This window comes from Toxorhynchites rutilus, chromosome 1 (genome assembly GCF_029784135.1).
Source record: "Toxorhynchites rutilus septentrionalis strain SRP chromosome 1, ASM2978413v1, whole genome shotgun sequence".
Taxonomy (NCBI): Eukaryota; Metazoa; Arthropoda; class Insecta; order Diptera; family Culicidae; genus Toxorhynchites; species Toxorhynchites rutilus.
Window position 1 is genome coordinate 125,621,251 of NC_073744.1, and position 20,694 is coordinate 125,641,944.

Genomic DNA, 20,694 nt, shown 5'->3' on the forward strand with positions numbered 1-20,694 from the left:
GGAATTCGAGAGACGTCGTTCGTTATCAAGAAAACTAGAAAAACAAAAACTATATTATATACTTCATTTACAAAATTTGTGATTTTTGGAATATTTTGCAATTTGAAATAGAGGCTTTCTTTCTGTAATGGGTTGTAATATAAACCACCTTATGCATATCACAATGTCTGTATTTATCACCCCCAATTTGTTGGCCTAAATATCTACCGCTACAAATCTCATAATTCTAAATTTTCATCTAACCAGCAGAATTTCGTTTTAAATCTTCTTAATTTTAAATCAAGAAAATGCAACTATCAATGACCGAATTCACCCGGTTCATATGAATGGCGCCAGATGTCCACCAAACAAACGGACGAATGGAAGCGATAGAACATGATCAATGGGAGCGACAGATGGTTCAGAATTGACCATAGTTCATCACCGTAGTATTTATACCTGTAATTGAATACATGTTATAATTATTGCCTAATTATGGCTTAATGTTGATATGAAAATACATTACCTCTCATCTCCGAAATCGCCCGTTTTCACCGAAAACGTGTAGTAAATCCAAAGCGAAACGTTCGCAATGGTAAGAAATGTGACCAATTCCTTCCCTGGTTTTTCTTTCCGCAACTCCAATGTATTGGAACACCGCCGCAGAGTATCGATGATCCACGGCGTCTGTATCAACATCTGTACCGGCTGGGCTATGCTGATAAACCCATTCAGGATGGATCCATTTTCCACCGCTGGAAACATACTAAATACGGTCTCCGAGAAGAACGCCGGAACTGCTATTAGGAGTAGAATATCATCTAGCCTGGAAATAGGATGTTGATTGATATCCAGCTTGATAGTTTGGTAATACGCGAGGATTACGGCGACGATCATGACGGCAAGAACGATTATTCTGAAGATGGAATCGATCAATATACCGACGTCCCGATAGTCACTGGAAGACAAACGATAAATCAGTTTTTTTTCTGGTGTAGTGTCAGAGGAATACAAACTCACTCTTGTCTGGAGGCGAGGTGAAACAATATTATGACAACCATGGTAGCTACAATCAACAGTAGACCAGCGAAGAGTCCCCGACTGGACGCGTGACAGTCCCCATAGATGATCATTTTTCCTTTTACCTCTACATCGTGATCGGCCAAAGCATCCTGATTCTCGGAACAAACGCTGTCATTATCTCCGTGAATACTTTTCTGACTGCCGTGGAAACTCTTCTGGCTGCCGTGACTTCCGAGACCTTTGTGTCCCTTGGCGGACAGCTTCTTTGGGCAACGGTTTATGTTGGCGAAGATCATGTACAGCAATCCCACAATGAGAATGTTAAACTCAATCACGAAAGGATACAGGTACGGAGAGAAGTAGGTCAGGATAGCGTTCAGCTCTTCCGGTCCCGGACAGATCATCATGGCAAAGCTTTGAATGTCGTTGTCCTCTTTGGCATCATCCTTCGTTGATTGCTTCAACCGAATTGCCACTTCCGTTTCTCGCACAATTGTATATATCCAGAAAGCGAGTGCCGTTCCGATGGCATGGAGCATTCCGAATCGAGCCACCCCTCGATAGTGATTGATTACCACGTTTGCATACTTCCAGAAGAAGAACACCAAGAATAAGCTGTAGATTATGAAAATGACCTCCAAGGCTATTCCGATTTTCGACGCACAAACGCTCCATTTACCGTCGGTACTGTTCAGAAGAATTCCCTGGTAGGAGAGCAAAAGAATCGAGTGAATGAGTAGCCCAAAGCAGAACCAGGTCGCACCGAGCTTCAGATAGATAAATTCTCCGTGTCTACCTCTCACAAAACAATAGTAATGCGGAATAGGATCCATTTTGGGGAATTCCCAATCATGTGGAACATTTTTCTGGGGAGCATTTGGGTTCAGTGCCAGCGGTCCGTTGTTGAACTGGGTCGCCGTATTGGCCATCATCTCTTCATAGGCTTGCTGACGTTTCTCCAACTCTTCAATCGCTCGGTGCGTTCTCGAGACGTGCAGTTTAATATCAATGTATAGGAAAACAAAATAAACGAGTCCAATGGACACCATACACAGCGCAAACACTTCCGCCAGCGGATAGCGTGCATTGTTTTCAACGGCATCGGTCACAAACACAATCGCACCGAACACAATCAGGAAGAGTGTGTAGCACAGTGCCAACACAATCGCCATATATCGGCGGGTGAATTTGGATTTCTCCTCGGCGCTCGAAGGTGGCGGAATCGAATGGTCAACCGCCGACGAGGATCCGTGAGATCTAATTGATTGACCCCCTATCGAGGCTTGGTAGGATATCGCACGCTTCATCATCGGTGATCGACTGGTGGATAGCATAGAGGCGGGTCGTTTCCGGAAGGATGAGATCGTTGGGGTGTAGTTTGGATTGAGTGTGGCTCCATTCGGTATCGGCTCGTCGAAGGAGTCCATCCGAGGCACGGCGGCAATGTGCTGAGGAGAGATAAAAAAAAGTGGAGGAATTAATTTGTTTAATCCACAATTTATTTGTTCGTGTTTATCGTGGGGAAATGTCGTCTTGGAAAAATGTAACGAAAGACAACACATTCAAGTCTGGGATTTTGCTTATCTTAAATCATTATTTGCAGCCATCGAGCAAAGTCTATGCGAGGTAGTATATATTTTATGTGACGCATTAATTAATTGTAATAAGGTGTTATAGATAAAGAGATTAACATACATTTTAGCTTTCCTGAGTACCTGCTGACTCGTACCGGCATGAAATTACAGTGTGTGTCTCTAAAACAAATTTGATTATAATCTTGATAGCTTGAAATGAAGCTTTGTGGATACGCCATTCAACATCTTGGCCTGGTTCGATTTGTATAATACATTTGAATGCTTAGGTTTGTCAGCTGGCTCGAAGTGATGTCTCTCAACAGGATGTTTACGAACTGAGAAAAGCAAATTTGGCGGGAAAGCTAGATCGTGATCACGAACATTGGCTCTTGATATCGGCCAGGAAATGACGCAATTCCTTATATGTCTATTTCAAATTTCTTTCTTTGATTGGCAGTAACGTTCTTAGAGGAACTTTTTCCGTCTCCACGTAGGTATTAATTAACTTGCGTCAACAGGTTTTATTAGTACTTAGTTGGGATTTCTTATGCCAAATAACATCCTTTGAATGTATTATGAGCGGCTCGCTCTAGAATATACATACAGTTCAAGTCGGAAGGAATTTCTTTGACAAAAAAAAAGTAGAAGGCCTTGGGGCACGGACGGAAGTTTGACGTAGGGTTTTGATTGTTCAGAACAGTTGCTTTGTTTTAATGTAATTCTTTTCATTGTTCAGAAATCTGTTAGTTTAACTCTTTTGAAACTCCAAATAGTAGCCATGGGAAGGGTCGTTTTTTATATGTACTCACAACCGTCAAACAGTCCGCATCCTTACGCAAAACATACCTCTTTTATTTGTTAAATTGCTCACTTGTTTTATTATTTCGACTGCTGATGTCTCAGGCGAAAAAAATGCTGGATAAATTTGCCGTCTAATGGTATATATTATAACATATATCACAGGAACGATTTTGCGTAATATGCATTTGCAAACTCTTAATAAACGTTACATTTTTCGTGAGTGACCCCCCTATATAGAAATCAAAGACGTAGTCCTACGTCAAAATCCCGGAACAGAACAGCATTCGAACTATATACCGGGAAAATATCATTTAAAATCTTCCCGCTGAACATTTTCCCATTTTTGACGCAGGGCTACGTGTTTCAAGAAGGGTGCCAAATCAGAAAACAACTGACATTTTTAAGAAATAAATGTTAATGCTATACATTACAATTCCCTAACCCCTAAACGGTTTAAATTAAAAACAGGAATCTTTCCCATTTTCCCCGATCTGCTGATTTGTGTGAATCCAACAACAAGCAACTGATATATTTGTGTTTAACCGTTTTCAACTTATTCAGTATAATTAAGCCATTAATGATTTTAAATCACAGTCTCGAGCGAAATAGAAAACACAGCGCAACGAGCGTACATTTTTTCCTAACGCTGATATGGATGCATGGGGAAAAAGCCCTTGATTTTTGATTTTGGTTTTCGGTTTTTAAAAAGCTCTCATTTTGACGTCTGCAACACTAGTAAATAAAGTCCGAGTGAGCTAATATTTAGCATTGAGTATTTTATCATGCAAATTAACATTTCGCAGGAAGTACCGTTTGAAAAATCGAGGTAACGATTTTCATTGGCAACCTTAACTATACGTTTTGCCTCTTGATCCAAAAGTCCTAGAATGTCGATTTTTGACAGAAAAAAATCGAGATGACAGTAGATCTCGGTGTTTCATACAATTTGTAGATATTTGGCGTCAAAACATATTTTTTGAAAATCCCGATTTCATGTACCCCAAACCTACCAAAACACTGGAAGAGAGAGCAGGACAACAACAGAAGCATTGATAAAGCACAAATCTGCTCTTCGCATCAAGCTTCACATCAAGACTCACACCAAGAGGTGTATCTCTAATGATTTCAAGTAATAACACTCGCTTAGTAAGCGATCAATCGTGAGTTCAAAACTCAGGACCCTCATTGACCATCTTTGTGTTGTTACAGAATAGCTACGTCCACGCAACAATCATCAACGATGGAGATCGATCCACGGTCGAAATAAGATCGATTCATCCATACAACTGCTCTGCTCTGCAAGAAACATCGGGCTGCTGTTCTATAAATAACTCAACAATGATCAATCAACTGTCTCCGCTGTCCGGTGTCCAACTGGATAATGGAAGAACAGAAAAGAATACTCTTACGCCTAAATGGCTACTGTGTGAATGTACCATACGTAATGGTAAAGAAGGAATACTGGCGAACGGCAACTGTGTAATGTGCTAATTGTAGATATGATAACCATGTGACATGTACACGATTAAAATTCGGCTCTGTTACAGCTGAAATGCTAATGAGCCTTAAATAAATAAATGGGATAAAAAAAAAAGTAATAACACTGAGCTAAGTAATAACTTTCACTGGCGGTAAAAATCTGTACCAATCTGTGCTTAATGACGAAAGTCTGTAATCTGTCCCGTACAGAATCTGTACAAAAAATAACGAAAAAAAACTGTACTTTTCCAGATAATTCTGTTCGAGTGGCAACACTGCTTGTGGAACGCTGCTTGTTCGCAAAAAAGATCATCTTAGATTAGATTATCTGAGGAACATCCCCGGGATCTCTGGTTTCATAAAACTTCTTTTTGTCCTGGAAGCTTTTCAATTCAATTTAATGTATGTTGCATCGTCCATTATAATGCATCCGTTGAACTTGGTCAGCACTTGGTCATACAACTTTCAGATTCGCTTTTTGCCGTAATTACCGCTTTACGGTTTTGTTTGGTTTCTTGCAAGCCCGATCAGGGCTTGCAAATAATTTATTTGTTTATTTGGTCAACAGGTAACCTTGTACCCCAATGACAAGTAAAATAATATAAATTAACACAGAACACTTCTAAAGTTACACATATTTGTTTCACGCGTCATATTAAAATTAAAAACGTGGTAACACCTATTGAAGAGACGAGACATACTCCGCATTGGTTCATGCAAACCATAATTCGTTCTAGCAGAAGGGGTACTAAGGAACGTGTGTGTACGAAGGCTGCGACGACGTATATTAATGTCTAAAAAGCCGAGCAAAGTAGAACAATCAGTGTTGCCCTGCAGCAGGTCTGCAATGAAGCAAGCCTTTGCTACGTTGCGTCTCTCATCCAACAACTCCAGTTTAATAAGTAAACAACGGCTCTTGTAACTAGGCAGGTTAAATGGACCCGTCCACCTAAGATGACGTAGAGCAAAGCGGACGAATTTTCTCTGTACTGCCTCAATCCGTTGGTTTTCATTTTGGTAGTAAGGAGACCATATGACCGATGAATATTCCAGGATGGGGCGCACAATAGAACAGTACAAAGCTTTCAGGCAGTAGATATCCCTAAACTTTTTGGCAAAACGAAAGAGAAAACCCAGCTGCGAAGAGGCTTTAGATACGACGAGTGTAATGTGATCCTTGAAGGTAACTTTCGTATCAATCAGGATGCCCAAGTCCTTGATAGTCGATTCTCGCTGTAATTGTACACCTTCCAGACTGTAACCGAAGTGAAAAAGAGAGCGTTTACGTCCAAACGAAATTACCGCGCATTTGGACACGTTTAGTGACATTCTATTACTATGACACCATTTAGCGAATGTTTCTAACTGTTGTTGTAGAAAAACCGCGTCTTGTGGCTGCTCAATCTTATAGAACAGCTTCAGGTCATCTGCATACGAGAGTTTGAGGCAGTTTAGTACGAAGTTGACATCATTCATGTATAGTAGGAATAGAAACGGTCCGAGGTGACTTCCTTGGGGAACACCAGAGCAAGCTGGAAAGGGTTTCGAAACATGGTCTCCAATCTTGACAGACATGTTACGACCACATAGGTAAGATTCCAGCCAGAGTAACAGATCGCCATCCATGCCTAGTTTGTCAAGTTTAGCTATTGCGATTTGATGGTTCATTTTATCGAATGCTGCAGATAAATCCGTGTATATAGCATCCACTTGCTGACGATTTTCTATTTGACGAACTACATAGGAAGTGAAGCAAGTTAGGTTAGTCGTCGTTGAACGTTTTGGCATGAATCCGTGTTGGTCCTCCGATATATAATGCGCGTATCTGTGCACTAACCCGTTAAGAATGATCAATTCAAATAGCTTGGACGTGGCACTTAACGCAGCTATACCGCGGTAATTCGAAACGACCCTTTTGCACCCTTTCTTGAACACAGGGAAAAACAAACGACTGTTTCCAACAGTTCGGAAATACGCCAGAGTTCAGTGAAAGATTAAACACTGTTGCGAGTGGTTTAGCCAGCGAATGCATGCAACGTTTGAGCACAAGTGATGGAATACCGTCAGGGCCACATCCCGTGGAGGACTTCAATTTCTTTCCTGCTGTGCTAACCATATCATCGGTAATTAAAAACTGTAGCAAAGAAGTAGAAAACCGAGGAACGTTTAGAGTGGCAGCTGCTACATCCGCCGGATCGAGTTGTTCGTCAGTAAAGACGTTGCTGAATTGAGAGCGAAACATATCGGCAATGTCAGAAATCGTATCAGCCTCAATCAAACCATTGGACATCGTTGAAGGCAGTCCAGTTTCCTTTCGTTGTTCATTTACGTAGCGCCAGAAAGTTTTGGGGTTATTCTTGATGCGTCTTTGCAAATTGTCCTGATAATGCAATATTTTAAGCTTATTAATATTAAGCTTATTAAGTAATATTGAGAATAGATTTTTATCAGTGTAACGCGTTTACTCCGCTTGTCGATACTGCTGTCATTTATTTGACGTCAAACAAATTTACTACTGTGCTCATTCATATTCATTCTATTCTATCTGAGCTTTCTTTTAAGTTCAAGTCATGATATTTCGTTCACATTTAATCATTGCCATTGAATTGTCTGGGATGTTGTAAATAATGTGTTCATTTCCATTTCCTTTTCATTATTTTTGAGTGATTTTCTCAGCGGTTTACTTATTCTGAAGTCAGTTATTTCTAAAATAACTCCGAAAAAGGCAACGCGATGCCAACAAAAGAGCAGGCAATAAAAATAATTATCGATTTTCTCAGGGCGTGTTTTGACGACCTAAAAATGTAATTCAACTTGAATAGAATTTCGTCATACTGGAAAAGCCCTGGCTCAGATAGCTTTCAACACGAATGCCCAGTCAGAAATGCAATGAAGTACTACAGAATCATTTACTTTTTGTTTGTATCAAAAGCACCAATATTTGGCATTCATTAATAAAATCCGGAAAGTCATGGCATGGTTCGATCCTTTGCGGTCGTATTAGGTTTGGGCATGGGTGTCGTAATGGTCGGAATTATTTTTCCTTGAAAAAGCAGTGATACATGCAAGATTATGAAAAATAAATATTTTTTCAATTTTTTTTGGTGAACTATATTTTTTTTTGTGAACTCAACAATCTATTTTGATGCGAAGTTTTTACATAAAAAACAGGAAGTGGGTTATATCTATGGTATAACCACAAGGGTGACGTAGGACTATCGTTGATTTAGAGATCATTTGTTTGAAGTTGAATCAAAATCCATTCTGAATGAATGAATAAATGAATATTTGGGGGACTTCGAAAACGAGAGCGTTACGTTGGAGGCACAAGGTTTTATGCATCCAATATAGGATACGAAAAACCTTGTTCTGAAGAATAATCTTCAGAAGCTTTCCTGCTAACTGCACTTGATTGACAAATCACAAAACCAAATGTATTATATGGATATTTTATGGATAGAAAACATTAAAATAAACTCTTTCGCTTGAATGTAATTTTCAATTCCAAGGGGAACTGGTAGATTATTTTCCAGCAACGATTAGATATTTCCACATTTTCCTCGATACTGGAAGCCCACCAGTGGTTAATACTAACTCGATAACCACCTGTTAATAGCACTTGATTGAAAAATATTTGGTCACAGTGTTACATGGATAGAAAACATTAAAATAAACTCTTTCACATGAAGGTTTTTTTTTAAATTCCCAGAGGAACTGGCAGATTATTTTCCAGCAATGATTAGATCTTTCCGGAACTTTCTGGATGCTGAATGGCATCCAAACCGAAAGAATTCTGCGCGTGTATGTGTCCAGAATATCGCTTAAGTATGCTTTTTGTGTGTGATTGAATCGAGAGAAGGTGTGGTTTACGATGGCAATTTGGAAGGCTTTAAGGAGAATGAGTAGAATGAACTCTCTGAGCTCGAAACTTTCGGCGACTGAGCAATAATCGATTGCGTGCGCATACAATATTGGATACGGAAATATCCTACTGATGGGGAAGAATAATCTTCAGAAGCTTTCCTGCTAATTACACTTGGTTGAAAAATTACAAAAGCAGATGAATTTGATCACTGTGTTACATGGTTAGAAAACATTAAAATAAACTCTTTCACATAAATGTATTTTTAAATTCCCAGAGGAACTGGCAGATTTGTTTCCAGAAATGATTAGATCTTTCCGGAACTTTCTCGATGCTGAATGGCATCCAAACGGAAAGAATTCCGCGCGTGTATGTGTGTGTGTAGCGATGTCTTCCCGGGGAACCGTTTGTGGCATCACTCTCCTCCTGACGGATTTCCTTCTGGCCTAGGGTGCACAAACAGGCTCTTGGTGACACCGTTCATCCGCGCTTTCATGATAAACGAAGAGCTTCACCACAACAGCGACAACATGCTCCAATCGCTGTTCAATTTGAACTGAGTGGATTTCCGAGCGGCGCTCGCTTTTATACCGATTGGTGATTTCAATAGCCTGTTTTGAAAGCAATTTTAAGACTATTGAAACAAGTTTTCGGATCAGAAAGTATCAAGTATAGAACGCGTAGACATTTTATCTTTTGAATGAAGTGTTTATCATACCATTTCGTTCAGTTGTTCAGGAGCTATTAACGCTCAAAATCTCGGTCTCCGGCGTAACGCTTTTGGTTTCGAAACTTTGATTTTACACCCCGGTATAGAAATGAAAGACGTAGTCCTACGTCAAAATATATTGTCGTTTGAGACACTTATGTGATTATTCAAGTAACATGAGTCATTTATGAAAAACAGTAGCTCTGATACTTATGAACAATCTTTTCCACCACATCAAAGTGTTATAATGGCTAAATTTTACTGTTATGATTTTCCTATGCATTCAAACGCATTTGCGTGGTCGTATGCGGGTGAATACTTTGTGTGATACTGAGTACCGTTATTTATTACTCATATGAGTACCGCATTGATTTTTTTATTCTTCATAAGAGAGACTTTCAGCCTCCTTGGGTGGTTCGTCTCTACGAAAAACGGCCTAAAAGAGCCGTGAGATGTATTAACACATTGAACATATGTTTCAAAACGTTTGAACAGTTTTAACGAGGAACTACAATTAAGTTTTCGCATGACAAAATATAAAATCTAAAACACTGACAAAAAATTGATTTCCGTTTTATTTTGTTGTATTCTTCGGATCTTTGGCGAGAATGTTCACTTGCCATGAGGCCGTATGAATAAAAACAAAATTCACCTTTACTTTACTTCATTCGAGCAGTCGAGCAGTGAGATTAAGTTTTTACTACGTTTGGTATGAATAAAAGAAACAACAAAGTATTTACTTTTCGAAAATGGATGTTTAGCTGATTTCGTATGAATAAAACAGCATTCATCAAGTATTTACTTCGTTATTATCAAGTATGCTCATGAGCATACTTTGGATCTGAAAACACTATCATTCGTTTTGATGTCATATCCGATTTATGTTTAATGCTGCTATTTTGCGCTTGAAGTTAAACAAGTTAACGATCCGCATTGATGGCATTAAGCTTCGTTTACTAGTTCAGGGGAGCGTAAAAAATTGATTGATTTTCAGGCGGAATGAACACGTTTTTAAAATTTAAATTATGAATGAAAAATAACCATTCCGTACCAATTTGGTATTCTGTTTAAATGAAAAACACTATTGTTTGCAATCTTATACGATATTGTTTTTGAAGACAACTTTATATTATAATGAAAAGTTTCAGTAATGATGTTGGAAATGTATAGACAAAGGGTTAAAAATTTTAACATTTGAAAACTGGCTTCGTGTCTTCTAATATGATAGGTATTACACTAACGAGATAGGGACCCAAACTATGGTCCCCAATTGAAAGTCGCCACCAGACGTCGACACTATTCCTTTTTCATCGCGAATTCACGCTTTGTCAAAAAAAAAACCTTTGGAAACGAAACCTAAACAATCAGTTGATAGATGTTTGACAAAGTAAAAACTATGTTCGAATTCGAAAATCAAATTAGTAAAGTAAACTTTTATTCATACGGATTCAAGTAAATAATAGGAAAGTTTACTTTACTTGGAAACGGGCAGAATAAGTAAATACTTTGTTTTATTCATACGACCTATGGTCTCACGCCAGGGAAGGGAAACCTGCTCCGTTCGAAGATGCCGAGTGTTCAGCACCGTATTGATTCGTAAACAGGTTCACGGCTTCGTTTAGGAAAAGCATAAACTGATACTTGGTTGAGTAAAATATAAGATTAGCATGGTTTTTTGCTGTTGCTTGCTGTTCTTTTGGTTGTTTGAAGTGATTGAGAACTTCAGATGACCTAAGAATTAGGAACTTATTTTAATTCATGCGAAATCGACTTTAGTTTTGTAAAGGAGTAACAGTTTTTCCATCTGTTATGAAACACTGGAATTTTAGTTTTTTTTAATGTTTCGCGCCTGGACTCAACAATTAAGTTAGGTCACCATTTGCGGAGAGCACCGGATGGAAAAAGAGCTAAAACAAGAGAGTTTTTGTTTCTCACTGGAGTGGTGTTGCTAGTAAAACTTATATATGAATATTAGGGTGGCAATGGATGTATTGAAAAAAAGATTCATCACCGAATTTCAAAAACCGACCATGTACATTTCGTTTATTGGCCCAAAAAATGATCTGTGTAAAGTTTCAGCTCAATCGGACATGATTTAGGGGTGCCTTAAAGCGCTCAAACTTTTGGTTTTTTCATCCTCGAAAATCTTTCAAGGGGGAAGTAAAGGAAATTTGGAAAATCCATTTTTTTTCGATGCCAAATGACTTAAAAATGCATGAAACGTCGAGATCTGGTGTCGTCTCGAAAACAAATTTTTGGCCGAAAGACGACCTTTTGGGACTTGCCTTAGAGGTAATGAAGGTATGGAAAAAAATTATTATCGAATTTAAAGGACCGACCATTTTGTTTGACATTTTGACATTTTGTTTTTTGGACCAAAAATAATCTGTTCAATATTTCAGCTCGATCGGACATGATTTAGGGGTGCCTCAAAGCACTCAAAGTTTTGATTTCTTGGATATTCAGGCGATTCAGTCAGATTTTCGACCAAAAATTTTTCTGTTTGGGGCTGCCATACAAATGAAACACAAATTTCTGCATTGTTCGAGAATTAATCAAGCAAATGAAACCAAATTAGGCATGTGGAGGTTTAAGGGTGCAATAAATGTCTCTATGGTGGTTTGACACTCCACCCCCCTCTCTAAGGAGGGGCTGCCATACAAATGAAACACAAATTTCTGCATAACTCAAGATCTAATCAAGCAAACGGAACCAATTTTGACATGTTGATGTTTTAGGGGGCAATGGTGGTTCAACACTCCTCCCACCACTCTGAGGGGGGCTGCCGTAGAAATGAAACATAAATTTCTGCATAACTTGAGAACTAATCAAGCAAATGGAACCAAGTTTGGCATATGGAGGTTTTAGGGAGAAATAAATGATTTTACGGTGGTTTGACACTCCTTTCTCCTCTCTAAAGAGGAGGAGGGGAGGGTGCTGAACAACTCGAGAACTAATCTAATCAAATGGAATTAAACTTAGCATATAGGGGTTTTAAGGATCGCTAAACGATCGCTTTTATGGTAGTTCGACACTCCTCCCTCCTCTCTAAGGGGAGACTACCATACAAATGAAACACAAATTTTTGCATGACTCGAAAACTAATCAATCAAATAGAGACAAATTGTGCATGTGAAGGTTTTTGAATATGATAAATTTTTCTGTGGTGGTATGACACCCCTCCCTTCTCTGAAATAGAGAGGGGGTCCCGTAAAAATAATACACATATTTCAACTGAACATATTCCAACCAAACATGACAATTTTTTTTTAATGTGATAAAACGCACTCCTATATCTTCTTCTATCTATATAAATAAAAATGGAACAGAGCAAAACTCGAGAAAGGAATTGACCGATTTAGGGCTGTCTTTATTCTATCATATTTTCTGTATCAAACATTTATTCCATGTAACGGAGAAACATGTTATTTGCAATTGATTGAAAAATCTTGAATTGTGTTTGAAAATAATCTGGTTTTATGATGACGAATCTTGTTAGAAGTACTATGAATTTTATACTAAAAAGTAGTTTTAAAGGGTATATTAAAAATTAATCAATGAACAGTTCTGCGATTGGACCTATGAACGTGCGCTTAGTAAAAAACGTGAATGTGATAACGAAAAATAAATTTTGGGGCGGGACGAAGTATATCGGGTCAGCTAGTATTTCAAGGGATAGCAGCATTAAAAATGGAAAATATAATCTGACAACCCTTCCCTTAGCCTTTTTCGAGCTAAATAATCATATAGTTTGCACTATCTGAGACTAATGGATCGGGATCTGCTACATTAGTTGAATATGAATCATTCGCTTTGCGTAGTCCGTATGATCCTGCTGTTCCACAATGCATGGAGAAGTTCGCCACGCGATGAGTTCGATGCAAAGAAGAATATAAACGTTCTGCACCGAAACTTGCTTGCAAAACTGACGGTTTTGCTTGCGTGCTGATGTGTCATGAAGTGCGAACCGAAGCAGAGTTGTCTCGTTCTCTTTTGTGCCGTCATTTGTAGCACGTAACAACAAAAGAATGCCGCTGGGGGAAATGATTTCTGTAAGATCATATTTGAACGAACAAAGCGATGTTTTCAGTGAATGGATCAATCGGCAAACGCTGCTTTTGAACTATTGAACCGATTCAGATGATCGACACATCAAATTAAAGCGAGTTAGCTTCAAGTGAAAATGAACACATCTCTAATTTTTGGATATGTTATTTACAAAATCCTCAGCTTTCAAAAAATATATATATATAAAAAGATATTGGTCCCTCGAAAATGAAAACTATAAAAAACAAAAGCGAAATAATAACGAAAACAAAATTAATTTTTTTTGCAAGTGTACAATTTTTCAAAAAAAATCTGGCCAATTGGTTTCAAATTGTTATATCGATCATCTGAATCAGTCTAGTAGTATAAAAGTTAAGATTTTTGAGAATAGGAAAAAGGGAAAAATTGATATTCCGAGCTATCGGTTAATTTTGAAAAATCATGATATAAAAAAGAAAAAGAACTCATCGTTGATTTCGAGATATTTTGTGTAAAAAATCCTCAGCTTTCAAGAAAAAATATAAAAAATAGAGTGTTTTTTATCCCGAAACTAGTGTTGGAAAAAATCATCTTCTCTAAGATCAAATGCAAAAAATCCCGGATAGGTTGCATCGAAAACCTATACATTCCAAATGAAAATTAAAATGACAGACGAACTTTTGTCGTTCAATATATTTTGACGTTTATTTTTTCCACCCAGTGTCATTTTCATCTTGATTATCGGAAACGTCAGATCTGAATTGCATTTCAGCCAAATGAATATCAGCTGTTGTTTACTTCTAACCTGAGGCTGCTGTGAGCGGTTGGGTTTTGCAGTTGTCGGATGCCGTAATCGGAAATACCTTATGAAATTCCCGATGTCGCAAATGACTTGACGGTAGCTAAAATTACTCGTTGTATCCATTCTGCATATGCCGTTGCTACCGTCTCGCCAAATAAAATTTATTTTGAACTTAAATTCACTGCCAGAACGAATATCGTTTCAGATGTGATGAATATCAACTTGTTGCTTCTGATATCCAAAGTATAAATAACAGCGAAGTTATGAACCCCACTCAATGTCGCATTCATTCATTATAGCAAATTTGCTCATGCAACAGCTGAAAAAAAGTCAACAAAAAAGGAACAAAATCATATTCGTTTCTCGTGAATATTTATTGATATTCTAAGACCTGTCCGAAACCATGTGAACTAGAATAAAACATATACAATTAATAATTCGAAAAAAAAAATTCACCCTTAAGAAAAAAGGTAAGGGGTTGTACCTAGGACACGACCGCATATTTTCGACTTAGAACTACGCAATCATATTATGCAACATACATGCTCACCACATCGAATATTATTTTAGAATGCATCGAAATTTTTGTAATAGATTATGTTCTTCGTTACAAATAAAATTGAATAACGACGTCCTTCTACGTTTGATATGATGCCTATGACTACCAAAATATGTGAACGGAAAAAATTTCAAATGATCATTGTAGTTTACATTTCCCTCTGAAATTATTGCATATCTCATGTTTACGTAGTTCTCGAACCGCGAAAGTTCATTCACCTCTAGTATCTGAAATGACGATTTTCCCTGGCTTCACAGTTTAAAAGAATGTTCTAGGGAAACATAGTCCGGTCTGCCTAACGACAAGCGAGTACAAAATTACTCAAAACCAAAAAATACCCCCGACTTGCATGCATTTGCAAAGCGGATTTCCCCAAGCACATTATTGAGAATTCGGTCACAGTGAAAATAGTTATTAACGTTAACTTTCATTTTTCATTTTATTTATTATATCAACAGGCCTTTACATTAGTGCCCTAATGATATCTAAATCTAATTTAAATCTAAGTCTAAATGAAGATTTTATCAATGTCTAAGAACTACGAGGAACATTTTTTTGAGAGTTGAGCGAGACAGGTGAAAATCGAACGATGAAAAACATCGGTTTAGCACTCGACACATACTCGCTACGGGCTCGTTGTGCCCGTAATTTGTGCAGGAGTGAGGGAGACGAATAAAAGTGTAGTAGCGTAGGTTTCGATAGCAAATGTTGAAATTGATCGTTTGAAGAAGGTCGGGACAGTCGATATTCGTGAGAATCAGATCCGATATAAAAGTAGCCTTAGCTACGTCTCTACGTACGCTCAGTAGATCAAGTCCAATTAATTTACAGCGGTTCTCGTAGTGAGGAAGATTTGAGGGATCATTCCAGGGCAGATTACGTAAAGCGAAACGAACAAATTTACGCTGGATCGCTTCGATGCGCTGAATACCGTTTTGATAGTAAGGCGACCATGTTATGCAAGCATACTCGAGAATTGAGCTAACCAACGCACAATAGAGTGCCTTGATGCAATAAACGTCTTTGAATTGTTTCGTGACACGAAAAATGAATCCGAGAGTTCTAGAAGCTTTGGCGGTGACGTAAGATATATGATCCTTGAATGTGAGTTTACTGTCAATGATGACTCCTAGATCTTTGATTGCTACTACACGGCTTAAAATCACACTGCGCAATTTATATTCATAAACGACAGATGAACGTTTCCTCGAGAAGGATATAATGGAACATTTTTCAGGATTCAAAACCATTCTATTGTTATCACACCATTCAGCGAAAATGTCAAGCTGCTGCTGCAGGTACACTGCGTCATTAAGACAATTGACGGGCCAAAACAACTTGAAGTCATCGGCGTAAGAGAGTTTGTGGCACTCCAAGCAAAAGTTAACGTCGTTCAGGTACAGAAGAAAAATGTAAGGGCCAAGATGACTACCTTGAGGAACACCCGATGATACTGGAAACGGAGAAGATACAGTGTCACCTATTTTCACTGACATCACACGGCCAGTCAGGTATGAACGTAACCAGTTCAAGAAGTTGCCGTGGAATCCGAGACGTCGGAGTTTAGCGACCGCTATTTCGTGGTTTATTTTATCAAACGCAGCTGCGAAATCTGTATAAATTGCATCAATTTGTTGACGTGACTGTAGAGAGCGAGCGATGAATGAGGTGTACAGTACCAGATTTGTTGAGGTAGATCGCTTGGGAACGAAACCATGTTGTTGATGTGAGATGTAACTACTGCATGCATGGGAGATGAATTCCAAAACTATGAGTTCAAATAACTTAGACACCGAACAAAGGCTGGCGATTCCTCTGTAATTCTTGACATTTTTCCTGCAGCCTTTTTTGAATACTGGAAAAACGAAAGAATTTTTCCATGCTTTTGGAAAATTTCCACATTCCAGTGATCGAGAAAATAGCGAACTTAGTGGCGACGATAGACTACCAGAGCACTTCTTCAACACAATGGAGGGGATACCATCTGGCCCCGGATTTGTAGAATTTTTTATTTCGCGACAAGCTAATTGTACTCTGCTAGGGCTAATGGTAGTGAGGGCGCAGACAGATGGCAGATGAGGTACATTTCTTGTTGCTTTGAAAACTTGATCGTTGTTGAGATTTTCGCTAACGAAAACACTGCTAAATTGTTCCCGAAACAGCGCACATATGCTTTCTCTGTTTGAGGCCTCAACATTATTGTGTGTCATCACAGAAGGTAGTCCGAGCTCCTTTCGCTGTTTATCTACATATTTCCAGAATTCCTTTGGACTGAGTCATAGATTACTTTGAACGCGAGTCAAATTAGCACCAAATAAAATGTTGTTCAACCACTTGTAATTTTTGTTGGCGACAGAGTAGCGTTTTCTCCAAAAATCAGTTCGGTATTTTGAATATTTTTTCAAAGTAAGTCGTTTCTCTCTTCGAAGACGCTTCAAATGATAGTTTGTCCATGGAGGATGAGGAGGATCCTTAATAGTTTTCTTCGGAACAAACTGGTCAATTGCATAAAGAAGTACATGCGACAAGGACATTGCGGCTCCATCGATGTCGCGGTCGTTCAGAATGTCACTCCAGTCGATAGTTGAGAAGAAACGATTCATCATTGCGAAGTTTGATTTACGATAATTATAATATGTTGATTCGATTATGTCTGTAAAAACGAGCGGTGACGATTCATGTAATGAAACCAGCAGTGGTGGGTGATGATGACACAATTTAACAAGAGTAGATGGAGCTGAAGTTATTGTTGTATTGTGGACCATCTCTAAATTTACGAAGCATAGATCGAGAATGCGGTTGTTGTTGTTGTATATTCCGTTCATCTGATATAAACCAGCAGTACTATAACTGTCCAGTAGACGTTCTGTCATACGATGCATAGAAGAACGCGAGGAATTAGGATAAAAGTAGTTGGATGTATTTTTGATCCAACTGATACCAGGAAGATTGAAGTCTCCGAGGAGCAAGATGTTGTCATTCAGTTTTGTTTGATTCATTATCCACATAACCGAAGAAATGTGTTTGTCTATCACGGCTGGGTCATTTACACGGTCCGGAGGAATATAGGCAATGCCAATATAAGTAGTGTGGTTATAAAACGTCACAGCAACCCAAATCTGCTCCACACTTTGGCCATCTAGAGGAAGTAGTTCACGTGAGATGTATTTCGATCTAATAGCCAACAAAACACCTCCACCAGTGAGTTTGGAACTATTCGCAGCTGATCGATCTAGACGATAGACTATGTAAGAAGAATCGAACAATTGTTGTGACAATGTGTTGATATTGAGCCACGTTTCAGTAAAGGCATATACATCGTATGTAGCATCAGAACATGCTAGGTAATAATCAGTGATGCAGGTATTCATTCCGCCGACATTTTGATAATAAATTAAAATATTATGATCTATACAAGCGACACTCGGACTTGATGACGAGGTTATGGAGCGCTTATTCTCTGAACAAGTTACGCTGGATCCCCATTAGGGCAGAGGTTGTGGGGTTGCATAAAAAATAACCATGAGCGTTATCAGAATCTTGTTGGGCGGCTGCTCGACGTTGTTGGTTTGAGATTGATGCAATACGGTGAGGTGAGGTTTGCTGCACATTTTGAATTGTAGTCGGATTACGAATTACGAAAGTAGTGATCGATATTCCAACAGGCCAAAAGTTCTGAGATGTAATCACCTTCTCAATAATCTCAGGAACACCCAATTTGAGTGAAATGAAAGACAATGGAACATTATCTTCCCTATTCTGACGAACCAGCTTGTGACACCGAATAATCGAAGGATCACAACCGCATTTCTTAGAAATGAATTGAATTATGTTATCCGAGGATTCGGAAGGTAGGAACCGGGTGAGATAAAACCAATTCAATCGTTTTGTGATCGGTGCAACGGAGAGTGTAGGAAGAGTAATCGTAGACTTTATTTCATAAAAACGTGACCTGTTTTCTGATTTGATACCCTTCCTGAAAGACGTAGTTCTACGTCAAAATAAAAAAATACGGGTCTAATAATTTGTGATAACGTACAAAACGGTCAATTTGGAAATCAGAGAACCACTATATAGAGAACCACTATATAGAGAACCACTATATCGCCGTAACGTTCGAGGCATTTTTTATAGCGTGGTACGAGTATTTCTATTCCGAGCGCGAAGTGCGCAGTGTCTAACTTTTTGAAGTACGATGTAGCTGTGTCATGAATTTCTTCAGTGTTATCGAATCGTTGACCGCCGAACGCCTGTTTCATCACCTCGTTTTTGTCCTAACTTTATTTTTTCGCGATTTCTGAGGCACTGAAACTTATTTTTGAACGACTCTCGTATCGTTTGTCGTTAGTATGCGTAATGAATAAAAAATATTGACAAAGTATGAATATGATTTTTTCCGTTTTGTTCGGTCATCAATTAAACTGAGAAAATACTTTTCCAACCAAATCAATAACCGATCTGATTAATTTAATTACTCAATAGAGCACACTACTTGATGCATTGATGATCAATGACAAAAATGTTGTTGTTCATGCAATCAAAACGATCTCTTTAGTATTCCTGTTTTCCTGTATTTTTCCACGACATGAGGAAAGTCTGTAAATAATAAGAAACTGTATGTCATGTTCTATTATATCACAAAACCGTATGTATTGTGCACTCGTTCATATTAATTCATGGTCATAAATTACTATAATAAAAAAAACACATAAGCATAAATATGAAACATACAAAGATACAGTTCAAACAGCTCTTTGAAATCAGTCCCATCGGAAGTAATTTCCTCGTGTTTTTCACTCCATTTCCGCTTTGCACGGAAAGACCAATCAACCTGCACCGGGTAGGCAAAGTAACTATTCAAGCGTTAAAATCCGGCTCATCGCACCGGAACTTCAATCACTAATTCGGTCCCTTCTTGCATTTGAACTGTTGCATCGCACAGGTGTTCGATTTCTCTACAGCTACGGGAGACAGTGCCGAAGAAATTTTTGAATCGGTTTCAATTGATTGAAACATTTTGTTCAACCGATTTCACAAATCATTGATTATGTATTCACATTTTTGGTAACCGCCACCTACCGTTGGTTTTTCGTCTTCGCAGTCCAGGGTAGGATAAAAATTGAAGCGATCATTCTCCAACTCAGAAATTGAGTCAACAGCAGCTTCCACTATCACTTCGGGTGTGACTGGTGAGAGTGCTTCTCGCCCAGCGGACGCCGCGCCGCTTTCGACAGGCATTTTTGTTTCGTCCTTGAAATCACTTTCGAGCCAATTGGTTGTTCTCTGCAGCGCGCGAATTCAGCAAACAAAAATTATATCCGACCCGTACGCGGCTGTATCCGTGCAAACACTGACTTGTCGGGCTAAGGAGCCTAATCTAGTCCGGATTGGAAATTCTCCGGCGCCGATAAGCGCCGCCCGAAATCGCTGGAACTATCGACCAAATGAAACGGTGAAAATTTATTGTCTTTTCATTGAATAGCGTCACGAATCGTGATAAGCTGTGATTTTAATCGTCGGAACACACCAAAAGCTACCGAAAACGATAAGGACACAGCGAGAGATCCGCCGGAGATAAGATTTCGGTAGCGATGTGAACACTGATTTTTGATTTCGATTAGCGCCTATCGACTCATCGGCTAATGTGCGTTGATTTATTCCATCGTAATGACAACAACGGTGACGTTTGGTCAGGCTGTAAATCACGAATGAGTCAAGCTTACGGCTACGATATGATAATGGTAATGTTTTAGCATGTTATTGCTCTGATTATACACGCCGATATATCATAAGATTTGGGTTCGAGCAATGTTGTCGTTGTTGATTCGCACAAAATGCTGGTTTGGCGACATCACTTCACTTGTTCTGTTTATCAGATTA

The 20,694-nt window shown here is 38.7% G+C and overlaps 1 protein-coding gene across 1 annotated transcript; it reads right to left on the reverse strand.

Moving 5' to 3' along the window:
• Window positions 1-188: 188 nt before the first annotated feature.
• Window positions 189-20,181, reverse strand: LOC129763247 (proton channel OtopLc-like). Its single transcript, XM_055762121.1, has 4 exons — window positions 19,894-20,181; window positions 1,000-2,450; window positions 506-937; window positions 189-438 (listed from the first exon to the last, which is right to left on the reverse strand). Exons 1-4 carry the CDS (start codon window positions 20,050-20,052, stop codon window positions 297-299), a joined length of 2,184 nt encoding a protein of 727 aa, XP_055618096.1. The 5' UTR covers window positions 20,053-20,181; the 3' UTR covers window positions 189-296.
• Window positions 20,182-20,694: the final 513 nt, after the last annotated feature.